This window comes from Polyodon spathula, chromosome 2 (genome assembly GCF_017654505.1).
Source record: "Polyodon spathula isolate WHYD16114869_AA chromosome 2, ASM1765450v1, whole genome shotgun sequence".
Classification (NCBI taxonomy): Eukaryota; Metazoa; Chordata; class Actinopteri; order Acipenseriformes; family Polyodontidae; genus Polyodon; species Polyodon spathula.
In genome coordinates this window covers 50,982,320-51,005,300 of record NC_054535.1, presented here as the reverse complement: position 1 = coordinate 51,005,300, position 22,981 = coordinate 50,982,320, and the positions used below count along the sequence as shown (strand labels likewise).

The 22,981-nt window shown below is 37.8% G+C and overlaps 1 protein-coding gene across 2 annotated transcripts in view; it reads left to right on the top strand.

Moving 5' to 3' along the window:
* plgrkt (plasminogen receptor, C-terminal lysine transmembrane protein) overlaps positions 1 to 22,981 on the top strand; it is a 63,390-nt gene that overhangs the window by 26,652 nt on the left and 13,757 nt on the right. Inside the window, exon 1 of one of the 2 annotated variants that reach the window (XM_041224606.1) lies at positions 10,304 to 10,379. The exons of the other annotated variant lie outside the window; for it this stretch is intronic. Coding sequence (XP_041080540.1) covers positions 10,344 to 10,379 — 36 coding nt within the window. The 5' untranslated portion in view covers positions 10,304 to 10,343. Of the gene's footprint in view, positions 1 to 10,303; positions 10,380 to 22,981 lie in introns of those variants that run through there. 2 annotated transcript variants of the gene reach the window in all.

Genomic DNA, 22,981 nt, shown 5'->3' with positions numbered 1-22,981 from the left:
TTTTCAAATAGTGTCAATTTGTTGGATTGGAAATGTGTTTTATATGTCTGGAGTCACATCGATCCAACACACAAGTCTCAAAGTCTGCTGAATGTACTTGTTTAAGACTCCTTGCAAGTTTTTTTTTTTTAGTCCCGATTTTATTTTCAATTTGACCCTGAAGTCTGTTTAACCTGAAACCACAGATTAACTCTCTTTGGGTCCAGATCCAACAGGGAGTAAATATACTGTGTTGTTGCAGGATAAATAGGCTTCCCACAGTTCAACGTGCACGTCAGTAACCTGCATCCCCTGCCATGGCTGTAACTTCAGAATTAGAGCCGTCGGTAAAATGAAAAAGATGGTGACCATGAGATGATGACCATGTCAGTAACATTTTTAATTTTAGTTGCAAAAATGTATTTTTGATAGGATAGTGTTTAGGTCAAGGCTGGCTAGCAGCAGGAATAGAAAAAAGTGAATTTTGTTCAGTTGATCTATTACACTTGACTTGTAAATGTTCATTTTTGGAATCAGACCTTAAAGGTAATGAAACAGCATGATTTTTACCTACATTGCCCAACTTGTAGCACAGTGCTCACATTGCACTGTTTTCAGGCAAGCCAAAAAACAGTTTTTGCAAGATTTTTATACCCAAAATTATAAACTAAGCCTGAAATTACACCTGATCTGTACCCCTACTGGGAATCATTGCCTATGTCCCCAGTTAGTGGAGGGGTAAATTGTAACCTGCTTTAGAGACAGCACAGCTGATAAGTCAGCAAATAGGGTTACATTCTCAGCTGGTACTGGCAAATATTTTGTAAGTTTGCATAGAGTAGAAAAACATCTTGATTATAATATTTTACTCCAAATAAATACAATAACGTAATGTGGCATTGCTCACTTTTGAAGGCTGTACAATCTTGTCTGAATTGTTTGATGTGCAAATGCATAAAGGGGAAAAAAACATATGCAAGGTATTGAGAACCTTGTAGCATGACTAGCATGGTACATGGCAATGGTAGTGCATTGCATGAGGGTGCAAAGCTTGGTCCACATTCTGGTTCAAATCAAGCAAGGGAATAATATATAATATATATATATATATATATAATATATATATATATATATATATAGTATTAATTATATTTAACATTTTTAAATTACTAGATTGACTTTAAAGACATTGGGTTGTGCAGATCTACTATTAGATGGCACTAAAGAGCATGAAGTGCTGCATGTGATTCAGATCAGTGCAGTGGCACTGGAACAATTTTTAAAGTGGGGGCGCTCATAGCCATTGAATAAAACTGTAACCCCTTGTGGCAGTGTGCTCCGCCCCTGTGTGTATCTAGTGTTAATGTTGGTGTATAGGTATTGGTGCACGAGAAATAAATGGATCTGTGTAGCACGAGTGATTTAAAATATATAATTTTAATATATAATTATTTTGTTGGTGATTAATTTTATATTTAGACACGAGGATGGCACAGTCACTTCACGTACAGATTAAAAAGGGTATTTTTATGTGAGCACGGGGAAGTACACAAATTAGTTCATGTGCAGATGTGCCGAGATTCCAAATTGAATGATTGATTAGCAATTGAGTATACCTGCATAAAAGCTGCAGTGTTTCACTCACTTGGGGTGTTCCAGATACTTTATACAGTGCCTTGAAAAAGTATTCGGCCCCCATCCCTTTTTTCACATTTACGAGTCTCAGATTCAGAATTTGAAATAGATTAAATTAGGATTTTTTCCCACTGATCTACAAAGCCTTGAGCACCATGTCAAGTCAAAAATTCCAAAAGCTTTCAAATATTTACTAAAAATGAACTGAAATTATCAGATTAAAAAAAAGTATTCATACCCTTTTGTAATTGCAAGCCTAAATTTGCTCAGGTGCAATATATTATCTCAACAAGTCACACAAATTGTTGATGGATTCCACCTATGTAAGAAATTAGTGGATCACATGGTTTAAATCAATCTGTGAGGATAAATACCACTCTCTCTGTATGGTCACACAGTATGGTAGAGACGTTCAAAAGAATCAAATCAAAATGAAGATGAAGTAAGGGATGTGGTTATAGAGAAGCACAAATACAAAACCATTTCAAAGGCATTGAACATCCCTCGGTGCTCAGTGTAGTCCATTGTACAGAAGTGGGAAAAATACGAAACTATCACCACACTGCCTAGATCAGGCTGCCCTTCTAAACTTAGTTGCCGGACAAGAAGGGCACTTCTTAGGGAAGCTACTGTGAGGCCAGCTGTGATTCTGAATGATTTACAGAAGTCAGTGGCTGCGATGGACGATGATGTTCATGTATCAACAATCTCCAAGGCATTCCACAAAAAGGGCCTTTATGGGAGAGTAGCAAGAAAGAAGACCTGGCTGAAAAAAACCCACATCTTTGCCCGCAAAGAGTTCAGAAAATGTCCTAGAAACCTAGAAGATACTGCAGTTATGTGGCAGAATGTCTGATGAGACTAAAGTGGAACTTTTTGGCCTGAACGCTAAGTGGTATGTGTGGCGTAAGTCAAACACTGCACACCAGCCACATAACACCATCCCCACTGTAAAGTATGGCGGTGCTAGCATCATGTTATTGGGATGCTTTTCAGCAGCAGGGACTGACAATATTGTCAGGATTGATGGGAGGATGAATGGCACACAATACAGAGAAATCGTAGATAAAAACCTGCGCCCCTCTGCCAAAAAACTCAAACTGCGGAATAAGTTTGTCTTTCAACAGGACAATGATCCAAAGCACACTGTCAGAGCAACTCTGGAGTGGCTTAAAATGAAGAAAATAGAGGTCCTTGAGTGGCCCAGTCAGTCAGTCTTGACCTTAATCCCATCGAAACTCTGTGGCAAGACCTCAAAATTGCTGTCCATCACCGTTCTTGACACAGCTTGAGCAATTTTGCAAGGAGGAATGGGCAAATATTGCTCAATCACGGTATGTAAAGTTAATAGAGACTTATCCGAAAAGACTATTGGCTAAATTATAGCTGCCAGAGTTGGTTCAACCAAGAATTGACCCAGGGGGATTAATACTTAAAAAATGATGGCACTTCAGTTTTCTAATTTTTATTATTTTATTGTTTACTATTTTCTTTCTTTTTGGGGGGGACTCTGCAAAGAAGAATGTGTGACTCATAAATAAAAATTCCCAATCTAATGCATCAAAATCCCAGGCTGTGAGACTCTTAAATGTGAAAAAAGGGATGGGGGCTGAATACTTTTTCCAAGGCACTGTATATATAAGCAGTTTACTTCAGCTTGTCATTAGTGCACCAATTACATTCAGTCCTTGTTAATACGAATTTCAAGGGATCAGTAAAAAAAAAAAAGAAAAAGTTTCTTACCAGTATTCTTATCGGGAGTCTAAGCAAAATGCATCCTGTCAGTTTGTATTAAAGTTACAGTAACATCAAATTTCAATTGCAGAACAATGACATGTTAAAACTGTACAATGCACTAGTAAGACCTCATCTTGAATATTGTGTTCAGTTCTGGTCACCTCGCTATAAAAAAGATATTGCTGCTCTAGAAAGAGTGCAAAGAAGAGCGACCAGGATTATTCCGGACTTAAAAGGCATGTCATATGCAGACAGGCTAAAAGAATTGAATCTGTTCAGTCTTGAACAAAGAAGACTACGTGGCGACCTAATTCAAGCATTCAAAATTCTAAAAGGTATTGACAGTGTCGATCCAAGGGACTTTTTCAGCCTGAAAAAAGAAACAAGGACCAGGGGTCACAAATGGAGTTTAGAAAAAGGGGCATTCAGAAAAGAAAATAGGAGACACTTTTTTACACAGAGAATTGTGAGGGTCTGGAATCAACTCCCCAGTAATGTTGCTGAAGCTGACACCCTGGGATCCTTCAAGAAGCTGCTTGATGAGATTTTGGGATCAATAAGCTACTAACAACCAAACGAGCAAGATGGGCCGAATGGCCTCCTCTCGTTTGTAAACTTTCTTATGTTCTTACAAGTATAACACATTTAAAAGTACTGTGCGTTTTATTGAGCTTTTAAAAGTATACATTGGAAATGAACTGCACTTGAACAGTGCATGTCCCATTCTCATCACTGGCATTTTTAAACAAAAACAAGGTGTCCGCAACATCAGGGTATTGAGCAAATCAGAAACATTGACGACTTGCATCCACAGTTTGCTGTTCATAGGACTGTATTATTGTATCCCTTTGTTTTTTTTTTAGAATGGTTGACAAAGTGTCTGTGGGAATATGTACATCTGAGGCAACATCTTTCTTTTGCTTGTAGAGTGGTGCATTTTCCACTGCTTTCACCACATCTTATCTGCAATGATAGTGCATGTTTTTGCATAAACACTATGGCCACCCAAAATTCATCAGTACCTGTAGTAAGTATACAGCACTACAACATTGTACAGAGGCATTAATGTGGATGCATGCATTTCCCAATAACCTTTACACTCAATTGTATGATCGTCTCCAAAATAATACGCACCAAGAGGAAATTCATATTTAGTGAATTCGTATTATAGAAGTAATTTACAATAAGCGATTGCAAAATTTTGCTGGGACTACTTTCAGAAATTCATCTAATCCGAGTTAGTTTCAGTGAGATATCACTGTACAAATAAGAAGCAACTTAACCCTATTTACACATTTTATAAGCTCCTACATGAAACATCAGTTATTGTTTACTGGTTAGTAACATTATTGGGTGCATTTTTCCATTCTGAAAAATTCGCAGTAATGAGCATTTTGAGTAAATACTAGCTCTGGGAATCAAGCCCAAAGTCTGACAAAACTAAACACTTTACTGAAAAATAACATAGAAGGAAGTTGTTTAATTGTTATTCACACTTTTTATATTAGATACACCTAGTTGCCGTTCTACCACAGCATAAAGTTCTTACAAAGCCTTATTTAATTTAGTATGATTGATTTTTTCTTTTCAGTAGTTCCTTCTTATTAAAGATGCAACCAGAGTGACTGGAAGTCCAACAGAGCCACTGGGGGATCTGCGCTAAAGATAGTTTTAAGGGCCCGATTCACTTACCTGTGAGAACACTGGAGTTAAGATAGAAGGTGCGTTCTTCTCTCCAAATTTTACTCCTTGATTCTTCTGTTATTCCCAAATGGCATTTTTCCCGTGGCGCTTGATCAGCTCTCCTGAATAATTACTGTGCATTAATACCACTCTTTTTACTATGGTAGTGGGACTCTTGCTTGTTATCTCCTTCAAGTAAATTGCTATGTGTAATACCTCCAGTACAGTTGGCTGCAGGCACATCGGGGTAATGTAGGGTTAAAAGCATTTGCTGTAACTAAAACTGACTCGACAAGGGAGCACATTTTAACATTTATTTTCTAATATACAATGATTTGCAAAAGTATTCACCTCCTACCAATAATGTTACGTTTTGTTGAATTACAAATAATGTGTGCACAGTTTTTCAAACAGTTTTAATTCAAAGCTGTAGTGATTAAACTGAACACTGTTATATGAGGAGGAGATTAAATGTAAGCAAAACTTGGAAAGAAAATGTACAAAATGAAATTTACTGGTTGCATAAGTATTCAGCTCCTTAAGTCAGTACTTGGTAGAAGCACTTTTTGCAGCAATTACTGCTATGGGTCTTTTTGGATAGGTCTCTACTAGCTTTGCACAGTAGGATGGTGAAATTTTTGCCCATTCTTCACAGGAAAATTGCTCCAGTTCTCATAAGTTTGTTGGTGATCCTTGATGGACTACAATCTTCAAGTTTCACCATAAATTTTCAATTGGATTGAACTTTGATCAGAACTTTGACTTGGCCACTCAAGAACATTAATTCTCTTCTTGTTCAACCTCTCCAGTGAGGCTTTGGTCATTGTCCTGCTGAAATGTGAATTCTGACAAACTTTCTAGTCCTTGTTGAAGAGAAGCAGTGCCAACAAAATGTGAAAACTTTGCAGGGGGGCAAATACTTCTGCAAACCACTGGAAGTTTGTAACAGGAGTTACAATGTTTTTTTTTTTCCTTTCGAGTTGTATTTCTATTACGTTCAAGCACCATGGATATGAAATGTATTATTATATGCTGTGTGTGATTTTCTGAGATTGAAAATGTTCATTATACGTTTTTTTCCTGTATGCGAGACACAGAGAAAATGTACATCTAAGATATAGGCATATAAACAATCCCTGATTTAGTTACATGGGTTACTATTTCACAATACAGTTAATTAAGGGAAGACATCAATTGGAAAGCAGTGTGGCAGAATTTAAATGCTGTCGGTCAAACCAAAAAGAACTGTGTGTGAACAAAAAAAAAAAAAAAAAGACATTTCATTAGCAAAAAAATCTGCTTGGGTTGTGGTCTGTTTTACCACCTCTAGAAATAAGTCCAATTAACAGTGAACATGGAAAAGCATCGATAGAGTTGGGGGAACAGATACAGCATTCACTCCTCAGACAGTCACTAATGGTATGTACTGTATCTCCAGATATATTTAAATAGGCTCTGTAACACAAAAACACTTTTCCTTTTTTTGTGAATAACCTAGATTCATATTTCTACGTTATGTGTGTGTGTGTGTGTGCGTTTGCGATATGGGAGTGTAATAGGATTATAATATATAACCCTATATTGCATGTCCAATTGCATGCTATTACATGTAACCGTTCCCGTTATAGAAAGTCTAAAACTATTCTTCTTCTGGTGCCTACAGGGTTGCCCACACGTACATTTACTGTACATGAAATTACAATGTGATAAGTGGCGCACTGGGCATCTTAATATAGCATATTTATCATATTATTGTTTTACTTGTGTAGCCTACTTAACAGGGTAATCAACCAATCCATAAATTGTTTGATCATTGTTTCAAACATTTTAACCACTTTAATCTCTCACTACAACATAAACAGAATCATTTATGTGACAGGCCGATCTGATATCCAGACCAAAAATTGCAATTGGGTTGGTTGGTGTGGCTTATAAAGCGTATGCAAGATTCCTGTAGGATATTGTTGTATAAGAATGTGTAATATTTTGGTGTATGACTAATAATTGTAATAGGAAATAAAATTACAGAAAATGCAGCTCTGTAGCCGCTGCTTAAACATGATGATAAAACCTTGGCCTGATCAGATATTGCATCTTTTATGGATTATATAATTAACACGGGAACGCTATTAAGATGTGTTAATAATACTAATTCAGGCACACAGACTAACCTTGCGAGTTAGATAATTTGCTGAAGAAGGGTGTTAGCACTGATATTAAGTCAGAAATGTTAACTGCAACAAAAACTCTTTGTGAATTTGGCCCTAAATGTTTTATCTAACCAGATTTAAAGTGAAATTTAAAGTTTATGTTTTCCTAATGTATTCTTAGGAAAAAATAAACCAAAAAAAATATTAGTTCAAATCAGTTATGTCAGGGGTGTCAAACAAACCTATGGCCCATGGCCCATGGGCCGGATCCAGCCCCAGCCCTGCGGGCAGGCACGGAGCATTGGGGCACGTTCTCCTGGTGTGCTCTGACTGTCAGCTAAGATCAGTGTTGCTGTTCACTCTATTTGCTAAATAAAATACTTGCAAAACTTGTAGATTTAATAAACGTTTTAATTCTTTCATGATGCAATCCTAGTTTTTGTTAAGTGGAACGCAAAAAATAAAATAAAACAGTGAGTAAATATTGTTTTGTTTTTTTTCATTGTACAACGCCCTCTTTTTAAGGTTTATTTTATTTGAAGTGTTTATTCAAGTTAAAAAGGATATCGGATCAGGCTTGTCAAACGAAATGAGTTTGTCATGGATTATGTCATACAGAAAGTCCAGTGTAAAATGTATTTTTGATCTTGTATTTTCATCTACGATGCCTATAGAAAGTCACATCCACCTCTATTATCAGGGTGCAGCAGTAAAAAATAAATAAATAAAAAAGAAAGGTTTTAATGTTGTGTTCCCAATCAGATTTCTTATGCCTAAGGTTACACATGATCCTTGGTGACCTGTGAAATCAATTGCCATCAGGTTAATACACAAAAACAGTATTTCTTGCCTGAGTGAATACAAACAGTGTTGTTCTTAGTAAAACACATTACTACATTTTTAAAGGTCTTTTTACTTTGCTTAGGCTAAATTACAGTATGGTGCAGTTGTAACCATGCATTATTTGTTTTTGTTTTTTATTTGCTTTCCCAAAAGCTGTCTTTTGAGAGCATGATACATCCTTTCAAAAAGTCACTAAAATCCAATGCCTGGTAGTTGTCAAAGTCAATTAAATTACTGCAGAAGAAAATTTTGGCCAGCCAGGTGCTAATCAATAAAATATAGGTTCAAACGCAGTCTGTCATGCTTTGACATCACCCTGATTGGCTGAAGAATAATGAAAGCGATAAGGAAATGGGTGTACTACTGTCTAATTTATTAACACTGTCAGTTTCATTTTTGAGACTCTTTTAATCCTCTCTTTATCTTTGTTTCCTTAGTGGTCACGAATTGCATGCCTTTAAAGCTCTGAAGAAATCGCAGAGAAACTGTCTATCTACTATAAAACTTGCTAGGAAATGAGCCAGTAATTTGTTCATCTTGAATTGAATTATAAACTGATTTCAGTAAACAGAGGATGATGCTACTGAATAAATGCACTGTAACATACTGTAGGCAAAACAAATCCTTACACTGCATTCTTTAACAGGGCTTAGTGAATTAAATCCATAAATATATGTTTAAGTAATAGAGCCTGTCGATGCAGACTCTACCGTGAGGTAGATGACCGCGAGTGGAGTTATGCATCCCGAGGAGTAGGAGACGGCGCTAGTGTGCCACATCGAGAGGGCTGTATCGCTATAAGAAAATTATTTATTTCTTTATTTACTCTTTAAAAAAAAAAAAAAAACAACTTTAAAACCTATATTTACCTTGAACTTCTGATATTTTGCCGGGTAACCTTCTGCTGAGGAAAATAGTCCCTAACATAATTAGAATAGAAAAACGACATACATGTAGAGAAAACCTATATTATTATTATTATTATTATTATTATTATTATTATTATTTGGCTAACGTATTTATTTATTAGGGTCCTTACCCTTTGTTATTATAATTTATCTGGACTTTGCCAGATAAATTAACTGTACAATTGTTGAATAGTCTGTGTAGTTTAGTCGGACGCGAAACTCAAGTTGGCAGGGAGTGGATTAGCGGGTGCAGAATGAACTGAAACAGGGTTGGCAGTTTGTCTGGCTGGTTTTGAAGCACAGTGTTGTTTGGATCCAGCTGAAGACAGAATTGTGGACAAATCGAGTCCAGTAGCTGCAAATTGAGCCTTCGTTATGGTGTCCTGTCACAGATTTTCCTTGTCTCTAGACCAGTGTCAGAAAGTATCAATGTTTAAGTAGCTTTTTTATGTTATCAGATTAGTTGAAGATTAGGAAAGGAAAAAAGTGGTATTTATGCATGGATTGATTTAAAATTGAATTCACAGTTAAGCACTTCACGTTCCCGCTGGGCAGCTATAAGTTATTGTCAGAATTCGCACATACTCTTTTTATTTCTATATATGCTCTGAGCACACTCTAAAACCTAGGGGAAATGTTTAAGGAGGACAGAGATGTTCAAAATTCCTGTAGGTGGTTTTGTTCGTGCACTGGGCTTGCTGAATGTCCAGACAACTTTTTTTTTAATATTCAAGAAAATTACACAGACTCATTTAATTAGAAGTTTTACGAATCAGAGCAGTGTTAGTACTCTTTCGCTTTATTAAATGCTGTAAAAATTGGATTGGTTGCTTGCGTAGCCCACCATAAATCCTAGGTAAAAAGCAGTCTGCGCAATCCAGTACTTTACAGGTTTAACAGCATTAGTACTTCAATACAGTTGTAGTATTATTTTACTCCATTGATAAATCTTTTAGGTTTTGAATGGAAATCAAATGGTTATTTATATCTAAATACAGGCTAGCATTAATGCACCAAAATGTCATAGTGCTACAGTGACTGAACCAAGTCTGACCTTCTTCACTGTTCATACAAAATCCAGTTAAAGCAGGTTTAAAGACAACCTTTGCTTTTTGTCAATTTTAGGGTTGATTAGTATGAAACACTATTGTAAGCGTTTTTCAATACTCATTATTTCAAACCAATATCTAACTTAACGTTTTAACACGTCCTACACTTTCCATTCCCATCTCTTCCTGCCAGGTTCTGTTATATATAGAAAATGATTATCGTAAGATAAAATCCTATCTTCTGTTATCCAAAAGGTATTTCCATTTGTTATTATTAACGAGATTTCTCATTTTATAGAGAGGATCTTGTCGGTTAAATCACTGACCATCAAAAATCTGCGCTTCATCGGCCAAAACCAATGAGTCATCTTCTACACTGCCTGTACTACAAGCAGGTGAGAATCAAGGTTATAACATTAGTTATATTCCTTCAGTAAGCTTACTGTTAGAGTTACAGTTTATACTATAAATGATTTTATAACATGTAGTTCTAATTCAGATATGTCAATATACCAATCTCTTATAAACTGCAATTCTATTTTACTTCACTGATATACACAGAAGGCAAGAAGCTAATTTTTAATTATTAATATTAATTTAATGTTTAAACTTAGGACTGCTCATACATTTACTGAATGTTATTAAGTTTCTTATTTATTTAAATACTTTTGTTTTTTCTTACTATAGACAAACCTAGTTCAGTTGCTTATGGCATATTAAGTGTGCTCCATAGATTCTAAAATTCTGCTCTGGCTGGATCAGAATGTTTTGAGACTCTGAGTCTAATTAAAAAAGATGCTTTTACCTGATAAGGGAGGTTTGGAACTTTCAGCAGGCCAGTTTGACCTTCAGTGCAATGAACTCCCTTATCACAGGCCTTACACAGATCTGCTAATAATATTTTCTATTAAATTATTTAAAACACACTACATTCATTACAATATTTGTTGCAGTTTCACAAATGTTCAATTTGTATCGTAAAGATCATCCTGCTTCCAGTAGCTGTGACAATCTTGGGTCAGTTTCTGCTCTCATTGAGTCAGTTTCTGCTCACAGGTGTGGGTGACAGTCTTTAAAAGCCTGATACCTGCAAAAACTTAAATCTTGTTAGCTGGGCTCCCGTCTCTGCATTCTCATTCCCATCGTCAGTGGGCAAACACATTTTAACTGAATCTGGGTCCATCAAAGAACCGCGCACCCTTGCAACTGAGGCCTTTCATGCAAAAGTATCTAATGATGTATAGTGCAAAAGGGACGTGCCAGAACCATGTATGACATTATGGTAAACATGTATTTTCATTGGTTTACTAGGTTAAAGAAAGCTCTCAGCTTTCATGTCTTATTTTTAGGTAGTCTGTTACACATTAGAATTGCAGCACAGCCTAGGTCATTTTGGAAGGTATAAGCAGATTACTCATAGGCACTGTGTTAGAAAATAGAATAGAAAATAATGCATTTATAGTTAAATCTGCGCTAAGCTGCGACAAATGCGTCGGAGAGAACTTGGTTCAAAGTTGTCCCCAATTTATTTATTTTTTTACTGACAAGGTGAAATTCGAAAAGTGTTTGTCCAGGTCTTTTTCAGGTATCTGGTGAAATTCTCTTATTTCTCCCACTGCATTCAAGTGCAAGTTTGTGAGGTTTATGTTAGGAAGTGTTTTTTCTTGTATTTTCATTTTTTTGCCTTTTTTTAACTTCAGTTATTGGTGTGAACCTGTTTTTTCCCCCGAATTGTCTTTGTTTTGAAAGTAGCCTGTTATTGTCGGCTTTACAGTGCTTGTTGTAATTAGTGATAAACATGGCGGCTGTTGACATTATGCGGCGCAGGCACTGCACACTGAAGGAGGTCGTAGGAAACAATATTGTAGGAAAACAATATTAATCACGTTCATACTTAAGAACGTCAATAATATCAAGATTTATTTTTTCCAAAAGGTTTATTTTTTTAGGGGCCTGTTGCCATGGTAAAATAGAATGAAAAAAAATGTGTGTGTGTGTGTATATATATATATATATATATAGCGTGTTAAAGGTAAAGTCCTGGATGGGTGGAACGTCAGGGCGCAAATTCTGCGAAGCTCCTATCATTTATAAAGTATGTATGTGGTTATGGGTTACAAGGAGATGTAGTCCACATGGTTTTAAAATGGTGGACATCAAGAAAAATAAAACACTTCCCAATATGCATTGGGCTGCAGGGCATATAAAAATGTCCTTTGTGTACGCAGTTTAATGTCTCAGTGTACTCTGAAATTAAAGCATAGAACAAATAAATAATTGGAGATAAAAAAAAGAAATCATGGAATCATTTTGTTTAACAAAATTTAATCTAAATATTTGACTCATCAAAGTAGCCACCTTTTGCAGATATAACAGCTGAACACACTCGTGGCATTCTTTCTGCAATGGAAATCAAATATTGTTTGGAAAGTTCTTCCCAACACTGTTGCAGAAGTTCCCACAAAGGTGTTGCACTTGTAGGTTGCTTTGCTTTCACCCTTCTGTCCAGTTCATCCAAAACCAGCTCGATGGGGTTGAAGTCTGGAGACTGTGCTGGCCATTCCATGATTTGAAGCCTACCATCTTGTTTTCTTTTTCTAAGGTAGTTCTGACATAGCCTGGAAGTATGTTTTGGGACATTATCTTGCTGTAGGATGAACCCCTGACCAACTAGGCGTATACCAGAGGGTATTGCATGGCTCTGCAAAATGTTGTGGTAATCGTTTTTGTTCAGGGTGCCACTCACTCTATACAAGTCGCCGACTCTGGATCCAGCAAAAGAGCCCCAGACCATCACGCTTCCTCCTCCATGTTTGACAGTTGGTGTCACACACCAAGGAACCATCCTTTTGCCTACTCAACGGCGTACAAAAACCCTGTGTGATGAACCGAAGATTTCAAATTTTGATTCATCGGTCCATAAGACCTTCTTAAAGTCTTCAGTAGTCCACTGGCAGTGCTTCATGGCCCAGGCAAGCCTTTTGTGGTGTAGGAAACTGTACTCACTGACACCTTGGCTTTCTTTGCAATTTCTCTAAAGGAAAGACCTGCACTTCTAGGGTTATAATGGTCTGTCTGTCTTCCTTTGTTAATTGCCTTTTTCTCACCATTATGATAGCAATATACTACTTCCTGCAATATAATACTGTCCAAATAATGCTTAAGAGGGTGTAGTTCCAACCCTGCTTTAATACAGACAGAGGGTTTGTAAGTAATCAACAAAAGTTGGAGCACCTGTAGGAATTGTTAGAATCAACTTTCAAGACTTAATTTACTTCCATTGCTGCAGAACAGCTGTAAGTTGTTAACCCATTACTTGTTCCCTGAAAAAGGCCTTTTTGTATAACTCTGAAATGTACATTATTTTTCAGTTTTTGATAACCTAAACTTTTTTTTTTAACCTCTTGCAGTTTACCGCTTACCTTTCTACCATTTCTGGTTATTCACTAGACTTGAACTGCTTAAATTTCAATAAAAACTGGAAAAATGTGGGTGTTCTAAAACTTTTGACCGGTAGTGTATATAAAAAATAAACACACAATAAACACCTAGCTCTTCGAGTACTAACTAAACAAACACTGGGACCTATTCTAATAAACCGGACAGCTAAGCTGTTTACTGGCTGAAAAACACACAGTACCTTTCTTTGATATGACTGATAACACACACAGTCAGGATCTTCACACAGAACAGACTGGCTGCTTTCCTTAAATACCCTGCACCTGGCTCTAATTTACAATGATAGCCAGGTGCAGGTAATAATTAACAATTAAGAAAACAATTAGATAGACTTATGCAGGGAGATTACCCCCCCCCCCCCCCACCCCTGCTGTGTTATACACTCTAACACACATATCCTTCCCCTTGTGTGAACACACCTGCCATTCCAAGGCCACCTCCTCCCCTAAAACACAACCACCCGCCCTCAAGCCCCATCTTATCCCTCCTTCTTGGGCAAATTTGAGGGAGGGTCGGTTCCTTTACCGGCACCGCCAGGTAGGGATTGTAACCCTGTAACGAGGGACACCACCGGGCTGACTGGGGCGACTGCAGCGACGGCCGGGGAACAGGACAGAACAGCAGCAACGAGCAGAGAACTGCCACAGGGGACCAGTGCAGCGATGTCCAATCACCCAGGGGGAGCACAAGAGACATCTGGGAGTAGTGCAGTGACGTCTTTGTGTTTGGGGAGAGCAGAGTAGGGAAACAGGAGTGGAACTGTGGCAGATGATGTAGACTCCTGGGCTCCAGGTCTAGCATAGGGAGGTCTAGGCAGATGAGCAAGGGGCAAGGGACTGTACCTGGCAGCGCCAGACTGGATCGCTGGGGTGGTGGTTGGGGTTGTGGTGTAGGTGAGCTCCTCACCTCCTCCCCCTTGTTTGTAGCCGGCGGCGGTACTTCTGGCTCCAGGAAGGACTCCTCCCACTCAGGATACAGCACCACGTCCTCTGGTGCAGGAGACCACAGGGCTTCTCTGACCGGGGCTGCAGACAGCGGTGCCTCTCTTGCCTATTCCCACTTTTGAAGCAGCAGCTCCAGCTCTGTTGGCTCCCACTCCATTGTTTGCAAAGGGGCCAACCCCAGCTCTCTCTCCCATCTCTCGTTCTGCTGTAACTGAGCAGCGGTGTTCCTGTTGATCCTAGTGATCAACTCTTTGATGCTTTCCATTCTCTTTGTCTCTGGGTCTTTAGGGGCGCCCACACATGCTGCCACCATATGTGATCGAGCGACCAGGACACAGAAATTGCAAAACCCAGGACACAGAAATTGAATTTTTAATAAACACACAAAAAACAAAATAAACAAAAATATACACCTAGCTCTTTTTTGAGCAGTAACTAAACAAACACTGGAACCTATTCTAATAAACCAGACAGCTAAGCTGTTTACCAGCTGAAAAGCACACAGAAAAAGAACACACAGTACCCTTTTCTTTGATACGACTGATAACACACACAGTCGGGCACTTCACACAGCAGCAGCCCAGAACAGATTGGCTGCTTTCCTTAAATACCCTGCACCTGGCTCTAATTTACAGTGATAGCCAGGTGCAGGTGGTAATTAACAATTAACAAAACAATTAGATAAAATTTTAAGCATGGAGGAAAATAACCCCCTCCCTGCTGTGTTACACACTCTGACTTGCTATATATATATATATATATATATATATATATATATATATATATATATATATATATATATATATATATATATATATATATAGATATCACCTCAGCTGGATGGAAAAAGCAATGTTGTAAACAAGCAAAAGAAAAGTTCCAGAGAATGATGAGATGATTCACAACAGAATGTTAATTCCAGGAAGTTCCATAGTGCCTAATTTGAAAATGAATGTGGCTTATTTTTGCTTCCTGCTGCATTTGTCGCATAGCAGTGATTAATCCCACAAATTGTGATGTCTTCAGTCTTCAGATGTCTGCAGTGTGTCAATTTGTGTTCAAATGTCTGGCCGCTATGTGAGGTGTTAATTCTTATACTTTATAATTGTCATACAGCATCCTAGTTATGACCAGTTTAAAGGCTCATTTTCATGCAACAGGTCACATTGTGCTACTTGTAAATACATCCACAACAACACAGGAATCAAGGGGCAAAATCTTCATTCATATTCATGACTTTTACTTGCACCAGTAAAGGAATAGTACACTGCATTAGTTGTATGAAGTGTAACAAACTGTACATCGGAGAAACAAAATGCCGTTTAGCTGATCGCTTTGTGGAACATCTACGAAGTATAAGAATGAACACCTCTACATTTCCTGTTGCCAGACATTTTAACCCAAACGAACACACTGCAGAAGACATCACAATGTGTGGTATAAATCACTGCTATGGGACCAATGCAGCTGATAAGCAAAAGGAACCTGAATTCGTTTTCAAATCAGGCACTTGGCAACCTCTTGGAATGAACATTCTGTTCTGAAGTCATCATGTCATCATCCTCCAGAACTTTTCTTTTGAAATCCAGCTGAAGGACTTGAAGTCCGATACATCCTGATAAAATGTTTTATTAATTATTCACATTTTTTGTTTGTGTGTGTGTGTGTGTGTGTGTGTGTGTGTGTGTCTATATATATATATATATATATATATATATATATATATATATATATATATATATATATATATATATATATATACTCACACACACACACACACACAGTTGTATGCAAAAGTTTGGGCACCCCCTGGAAAAAATGTATGTTACAGTGAATCTTTCAGTGAACAGAAGTTGACCTCACCTCTACATGATACAAAGTTAAACATGACACCTTTCTGTAAATTTTAATACATATTTACTATTTATTTTCATGTTATTATGGGCTAAGTAGTATCTTTGATTTTTGTCTCTTTTGTAAGACATCAGTGGTGGATTACTGAAAATAGGAGCTGGAGAGATATTGTTGGAGAATACTAAAATGTGTTTGTATGAAATGCTGTATTTTATTTTGGTCACAGGATGTGGTGTAAGTACTAGGGGGATATAAATATTATTATTTTTTGTGTTGCTTTTGTACAAAGCATCCTTTCTATTTATCCTTCTCTAATGGTTGTGTCTGGAAAACCACAGTTTCTGAAAAATGCACATTTAATTTGTTTTCTTTAAAAAATCATCACTGCAAATGCTTCAGAGTCTTAATAACTGGGGGTATGGAATAGTCACGACAAGCTTTAGGAGGTGAATAGTCGTATCTCAGGTATGAATGAGAGTCTTTGTAGAAAATGGTGGTGTTGATGATAGAATTAGAAGTGATGGTGATGTCTAAAATATATATATATTTTTCGAGATGTTCCATGTACTTCAGAGCTATCACTGTTGATATCCATTGTGAAGAGAATGAGATTTTCACTGTATGTATGTAGGGCAAAATGATCCAGTTTTTGCACAAAATGGTTTGAGTTTGACATATGTAGGTAGCGATTATACAACGGGTCTGTGTGACAGGGTAGCGTCACAGCCCAGGCTAGCTACCGGCAGGAATTAAACCCAGAGACAGAAAGACAGTTAAGGCTATTTATTTATTTATTTATTTATTTTTATCACCCCCCACCCCATTGTTTGCTATCTTTTTAAAATGTGTTGAAATGTATTTTGGAAATAGAAACAATGGATTTGAAAGAGGAATAGTTTAATAAAATAATAAACACATTTATTATTTTAAAAAGAAGGATTCGTCTCACTATGATTTATTGAGTTTTATTGTTCGAATCTGTGCAGTATTACTGTCAGTAGTCACAGGTGAAAGAACACAGTAAAAAATATGTTTGTTTTTTTTAAACACAGTCGTGGCTGTACAATCCTAATAAATATTATTAATCACATTAGTACAGTCTTGTGCAACTAGAGCTGCAATTAGTCAGGAAGGAATTAATATTAACATACACTAATAGCACTGTCTACTGGCACAATTTTGCTTTACTATTCTCTAGTGGAAAGAAAACCGCGTCACAGTCAAAATAATGTAAGATTGTGCAATACATGAATATCTCTGCAAACCTATTCAGAGTATAGGAAGTTTGTAATACTGTTTTTTCACGTGGGACTAAGTTTGGCATTTATTAAATGGGAATCAGAGTTATAGTGCAATTTCAATATCTACTAAATAAAATACATGTCTTTTTGCCTTGCTGAAACAGTGTAACTTGTTTATAGTATTGTTAAGTGGCTACAGGTTTTTCAGTGTGGCTAAAAACTGTTAAGCTACTTTAGCCACAGTGGCTAACTAAGTGAAAGTCTTTAGTTATATAATAACAACTGCAACGGTGCTGGTTGTTACGGAGCTATGCATCAGGGGCGCACCCAGGAACTAGTCTCATCTATCAGCAGGGAGGAATGTGCATTACATGCACCAAACTAAAGAACATGCTGTCACAACCAACCCATTGAAGAGTATTGAGAGCTTCAACAAGTATTTTAAGCAAACTATTTTCTCACATAAAGGAATAATCAACAATGTTTCACAGGATTATTATAATTTTTTGGCCTCTACGCAAACTGAAAACACAGCGTAGCGGCCTGATTACAGCGTCATTTGTCTAGGTAACAATGTACCTGCTAGTTGCACTCAACTGCACTGGGGAGAACCCTTTTGGGCTTCTGTAAGGAGGTGCCTGTTTTCCACCCACTAAGCCCAAGTCTTTTCCCCGCTCAGGGATTTTCTATAGAGGGTGGCCCCAACGCTGGAGCAGCAGAGGCGGTGGCATTGGGCACATCGGCAGGGCGGCGACACTAGGCAGTCCTGCTGTGGTGGATGTGTGAGGCATTCCAGCAGTGGTGATGCTGGCAGTGGTGACGCTGGCAGTGGTGACGCTGGCAGCAATGCAGGGTAGTCCCGCAGCTGAGATGCTGGGCACTCCTGGACGATATCAGCTCCTCCCCCTCTGGCACTGGAGATGGCAATGGCTCCTCCCCTTTGGCATTAGAAATGGCAGAAGCTCCTCCCCCTTTGGCTCTCGGGATGACAGCGGCTCCTCCTCTTCGTCTTGGAGAGGCAGCACACCACCTTGTGCCCAAACTCCCTGTATGCAAAGGATCAACCTTGGTCCTTGAGGCCACTGAGGAGGTCCTCCAGTCCACCATCCCACTGGGTTTGGGATGCATCAGGGTTCCAGCAGAGCCAATTATCCTTTTTTATTTTTTGTATTTGTTTTTTTTTAAATTGTAGTCGTGCTCTGGGTCGCAAGTGGCACGATCTCACTTCGTAAACCACGTGACAAGATAGCGTCACGGCTCAAGCTGTTATCGGCAGGTAAGAGACCCAGAGACAGAAAGCTGCAGTCTAAGTGCAATACGAGGGACAAAATAAAAGGTTCAAACAAAAAAAGAATGAACACTTGTAGGCTGGGCATTAGCCTTCACTAGCAAGTTGCAAAACAGTATAAAACTCATCCCCAAACTCCTCCAAGAAACAAATCAACTACGATGTCTCTGTTGTCTTATGACATTTTTCTTTTACATTTGTAAAAAGCAGTTCTAAATATTACTTGTGAAGTTCTCAATATAATTCTCAATAACAACATATTGCACGAAATTCAGCTATTCTTATACCGTGTACCCTAGAATATTTATGTCCTGCATCTGATTACTAATGATTGGACAGCAGCAAAACAAGAGGCAGATCTTTGACATTCCCATTGGTTAAACTCACAAGACCTTCAACTGAAACAGGGAATACGTTCAATGGTGTATGTCCCGCCTCTGCTCTCTCATGATTGGACACCTGCATACAAGGTCTTCAACTCTCCCCTGGGTTAAACTTACTTAAGACCGTCAACTGTTTATGTCCTGCCTCCGCTCTCTTATGATTGGACTGCCATGGAGCAAATGCAGATCTTCTATTTGTTAATTTTATTTAATATTAAAAATATATATATATATATATATATATATTGGATAGATATGGACAGTTGGAGCCTTGTCACATGTTTGAAATCACTGTGCTGCCTCAGAGAAGTTCCGGTAGTCATCTTGCTTTTACAGTTACAGATGTACAGCTCTAACTGTGCAACTGAGCAACCAATTACCAGCAAAAAAATGCAAAGTAGATATCCTGATTTGGATGAAGAAAATTAAATGAACTGGAAGATAACAAAACAAACAAAAAAAAAAATAAAACGACTGTCACTTAAAATAATGTATTTAACAGATTGTAAATGCTACAGAAAAACACAAAAAGACCCTTCTGCACATTATCCACCCCTCTGACACTTGAAATAATTACTGAAATCCAAGACGTAGTTGTATTTATTTTTATTCCTCAGGTGTGTTCTGCTCAATGTTTACACTGTCAGTGACAGGAGAGAGAAAATAACTGGGTGCCGTCTCAACTCCGCCCCCTGGTGTACCTTTTCAATGCCAATGTTCGCAATATCAAAAATACAGATGTACTTTCTTTTGCAAGTTCCAATAAAATGAATTTACTGAGCTTAATTTAGTGTGTAGTTCAAAGTAATAAGTGGGACTACTTTATTGGTGTAAGGATATTTAATAACATTTTTTTTTTTTGTTTGCCATAAACAGGATTTATGCTTTTTTTCCTTCAAATCCACTGTTTGACCTGGATTATAAATGCAACAAGGCCCTTCAGGGTGTCCGTATACGTTGAATACATGGACTTCTCCGGGGTTGGTGGCACTCGACTTCGTCTTGTGCCTCACAACGCCCTGAAGCCTCTGTATGTTCGACGTATACGGACGGCCTGTTGGGCCTTATTGCATACATATAATACATTGATGAAGGCTATATTTGCATCCTGAGTCATTCGAAAAAAGGCATAATACCACAATAGTGACGTCAAAATGACGTCAACATTATACTTAACCTTTGACCCATATTTGACTCCTGTGCACCCCGAGACCACTTTTAAACACAAAATTTCCCACTTTTAATCACTCGATAACACCCACTTTTAACAAATCTGCCTGTGAAGATTTACAATCATCCTTCACCATCAAGAGCACCAAACAAAAGACAATAATGTTCGACTCTTACAGCGACCTAAGAAAAAAAAAAAAAATACCCCATTTTCATAAAAAAATATGTTAATTTTTGCAGTTCATTGTCTACCCAGTTTAATTCACCATTCCTGAATTATGAAAAAGAAAATTATAATTCAGATTCTTTTAATATTAACTTAGTTTACGTTATTATTAATATTCATTAAATTCACTTGCAATTCACTTGTTTGTTAAGGACAGTCCATGTGAAAGAAAGGGGCTGTCGGTAACAAAACCATCCAGTAGTTAAGTTTTGTTTTGTTTATCGCTGTAAGTGCTAAAGTGCAATTCTGAGTCTGATTTGTACTAACAAGATCAAAAAACAGGATCGGATCCGGGCTCATTTGATCCGAAAAATAAAAAGTTGTTGTACGAAGCAAATCAGAATCAGGCTCAACTGGTCCCATTTTTGATCCGATTTGTGAGCAGCTCATGCAGTAACTAAAGAGCCACAGAGTATGTGACGGTTTTGTTTTGTGTTCGCACTGCCTGTACTATATATACTGTACAAGAAACATGTCGGAGGAGGAGCCTTTAGTGGAGTCTTATAGGGATTTAGAACAGATATTAACAGGGAAAATAAATCAGACACTTACCACAAGTTTGAAACATAAAACGTGGGAGGAGTTACATCAGTAAATAGGTAGATTTAAGTTTTTCTTTCTGAAAGTATGTATAAAAACACATATGGTTAGCGAATTTCATTGATATTTTAAGTTCCCAGTTGTATTTCTTGGACAGAAAAGGTGATTTATGTTTTACTCGTTTGTGAAAATTGAATAGTTTAATAACATTGGATTCCCTCTTAACTGTCGAAGTCTGTCTGAAGTGAAGACAAACATGAAAAACTTAAAACGTCGATATAAGTAGGCTGTTATTTTAACTCGCATCAATAATAATAATAATAATAATAATACGTACAAGAAAGGGGCACACATTGGAATTTCTAAATATCCAAGAATGATGTCTCCTACTATCTGCGGCAAAAAAATTGCAGCGCTAAACACACTTTCAAAAGCGTAGGCAGGGCATAGCTGCGCTCAGTCGTCAGCCACACTTCTTTTTCCAGGATCAATCATGTTCATGTTAATACTGTACATGGTTCTGAGTCGGTACCACTTTTGCCCGCCTCCTCATCAAAAAGTTCAAGTGGATTGTTTCTGTCTTTAAATACCAGAGGCACGCATGTTTGTCGGCAGCGACGAATCACTTGTAATAACTCCATTTTAAAAAAAGTAAGATCAGGCAGGATCAGAATTTGAGGTGGAATTGAGCTCAATTTGAGCTGCGATCCATTTAGTACAACGCAACACACTCAAATCAAAATCAAGATAGGAGCCCGGATCCGGGATCTGATCTCGTTAGTACAACCGGCCCCTGGTGACTGGGTCTGTGTTTCAAAATGGCAAAACAAACCTCAGCTGTAAGGCTGTATTACTCCATGTAATTAGAGGATGGCCTGAATTTAGGCCATGCTATTTTTTCTTTGAATTACGGATATTGGGTAGAATCTTTTAAGCTGCTGTAGTATCAGGTGTTGCAGGTGCAGACTGTAAGCATCAGTCTCATAATCCCTGCAGTGCAGTAGGAACTAAATATCTCACATCCCTGTGGGCTAAGAATTGCAAAATGGAATAATAGTATAGTTAGACTTGCCATGGAGGATAGCAGACAAAACAGAACCCATACTACTGAATCAACACTATATATATATATATATATATATATATATATATATATATATATATATATATATATATATATATATATATATGTATATGTATACACACACACACACACACTACCGGTCAAAAGTTTTAGAACACCTCCATTTTTCCAGTTTTTATTGAAATTTACGCAGTTTAATGTCTCAATGTACTCTGACATTAAAGCATAGAACAAATAAACAATTGGAGATAAAAAGGAAATCATGGAATTGTTTTGTTTAACAAAATTTAATCTAAATTTTTGACTCCTCAAAGTAGCCACCTTTTGCAGATATAACAGCCGAACACACTCGTGGCATTCTTTCTACAATGGAAATCAAATATTGTTCGGAAAGTTCTTCCCAACACTGTTGCAGAAGTTCCCACAAATGTGTTGCACTTGTAGGTTGCTTTGCTTTCACCCTTCTCTCCAGTTCATCCCAAACCAGCTCGATGGGGTTGAAGTCTGGCGACTGTGCTGGCCATTTCATGATTTGAAGCCTACCATCTTGTTTTCTTTTTCTAAGGTAGTTCTGACATAGCCTGGAGGTATGTTTTGGGTCATTATCTTGCTGTAGGATGAACCCCTGACCAACTAGGCGTGTACCAGAGGGTATTGCATGGCGCTGCAAATGCTGTGGTAGCCGTTTTGGCAAAAATGCTGTGGTAGTGCCAGGGTGCCACTCACTCTGTACAAGTCGCCGACTCTGGATCCAGCAAAAGAGCCCCAGACCATCACGCTTCCTCCTCCATGTTTGACAGTTGGTGTC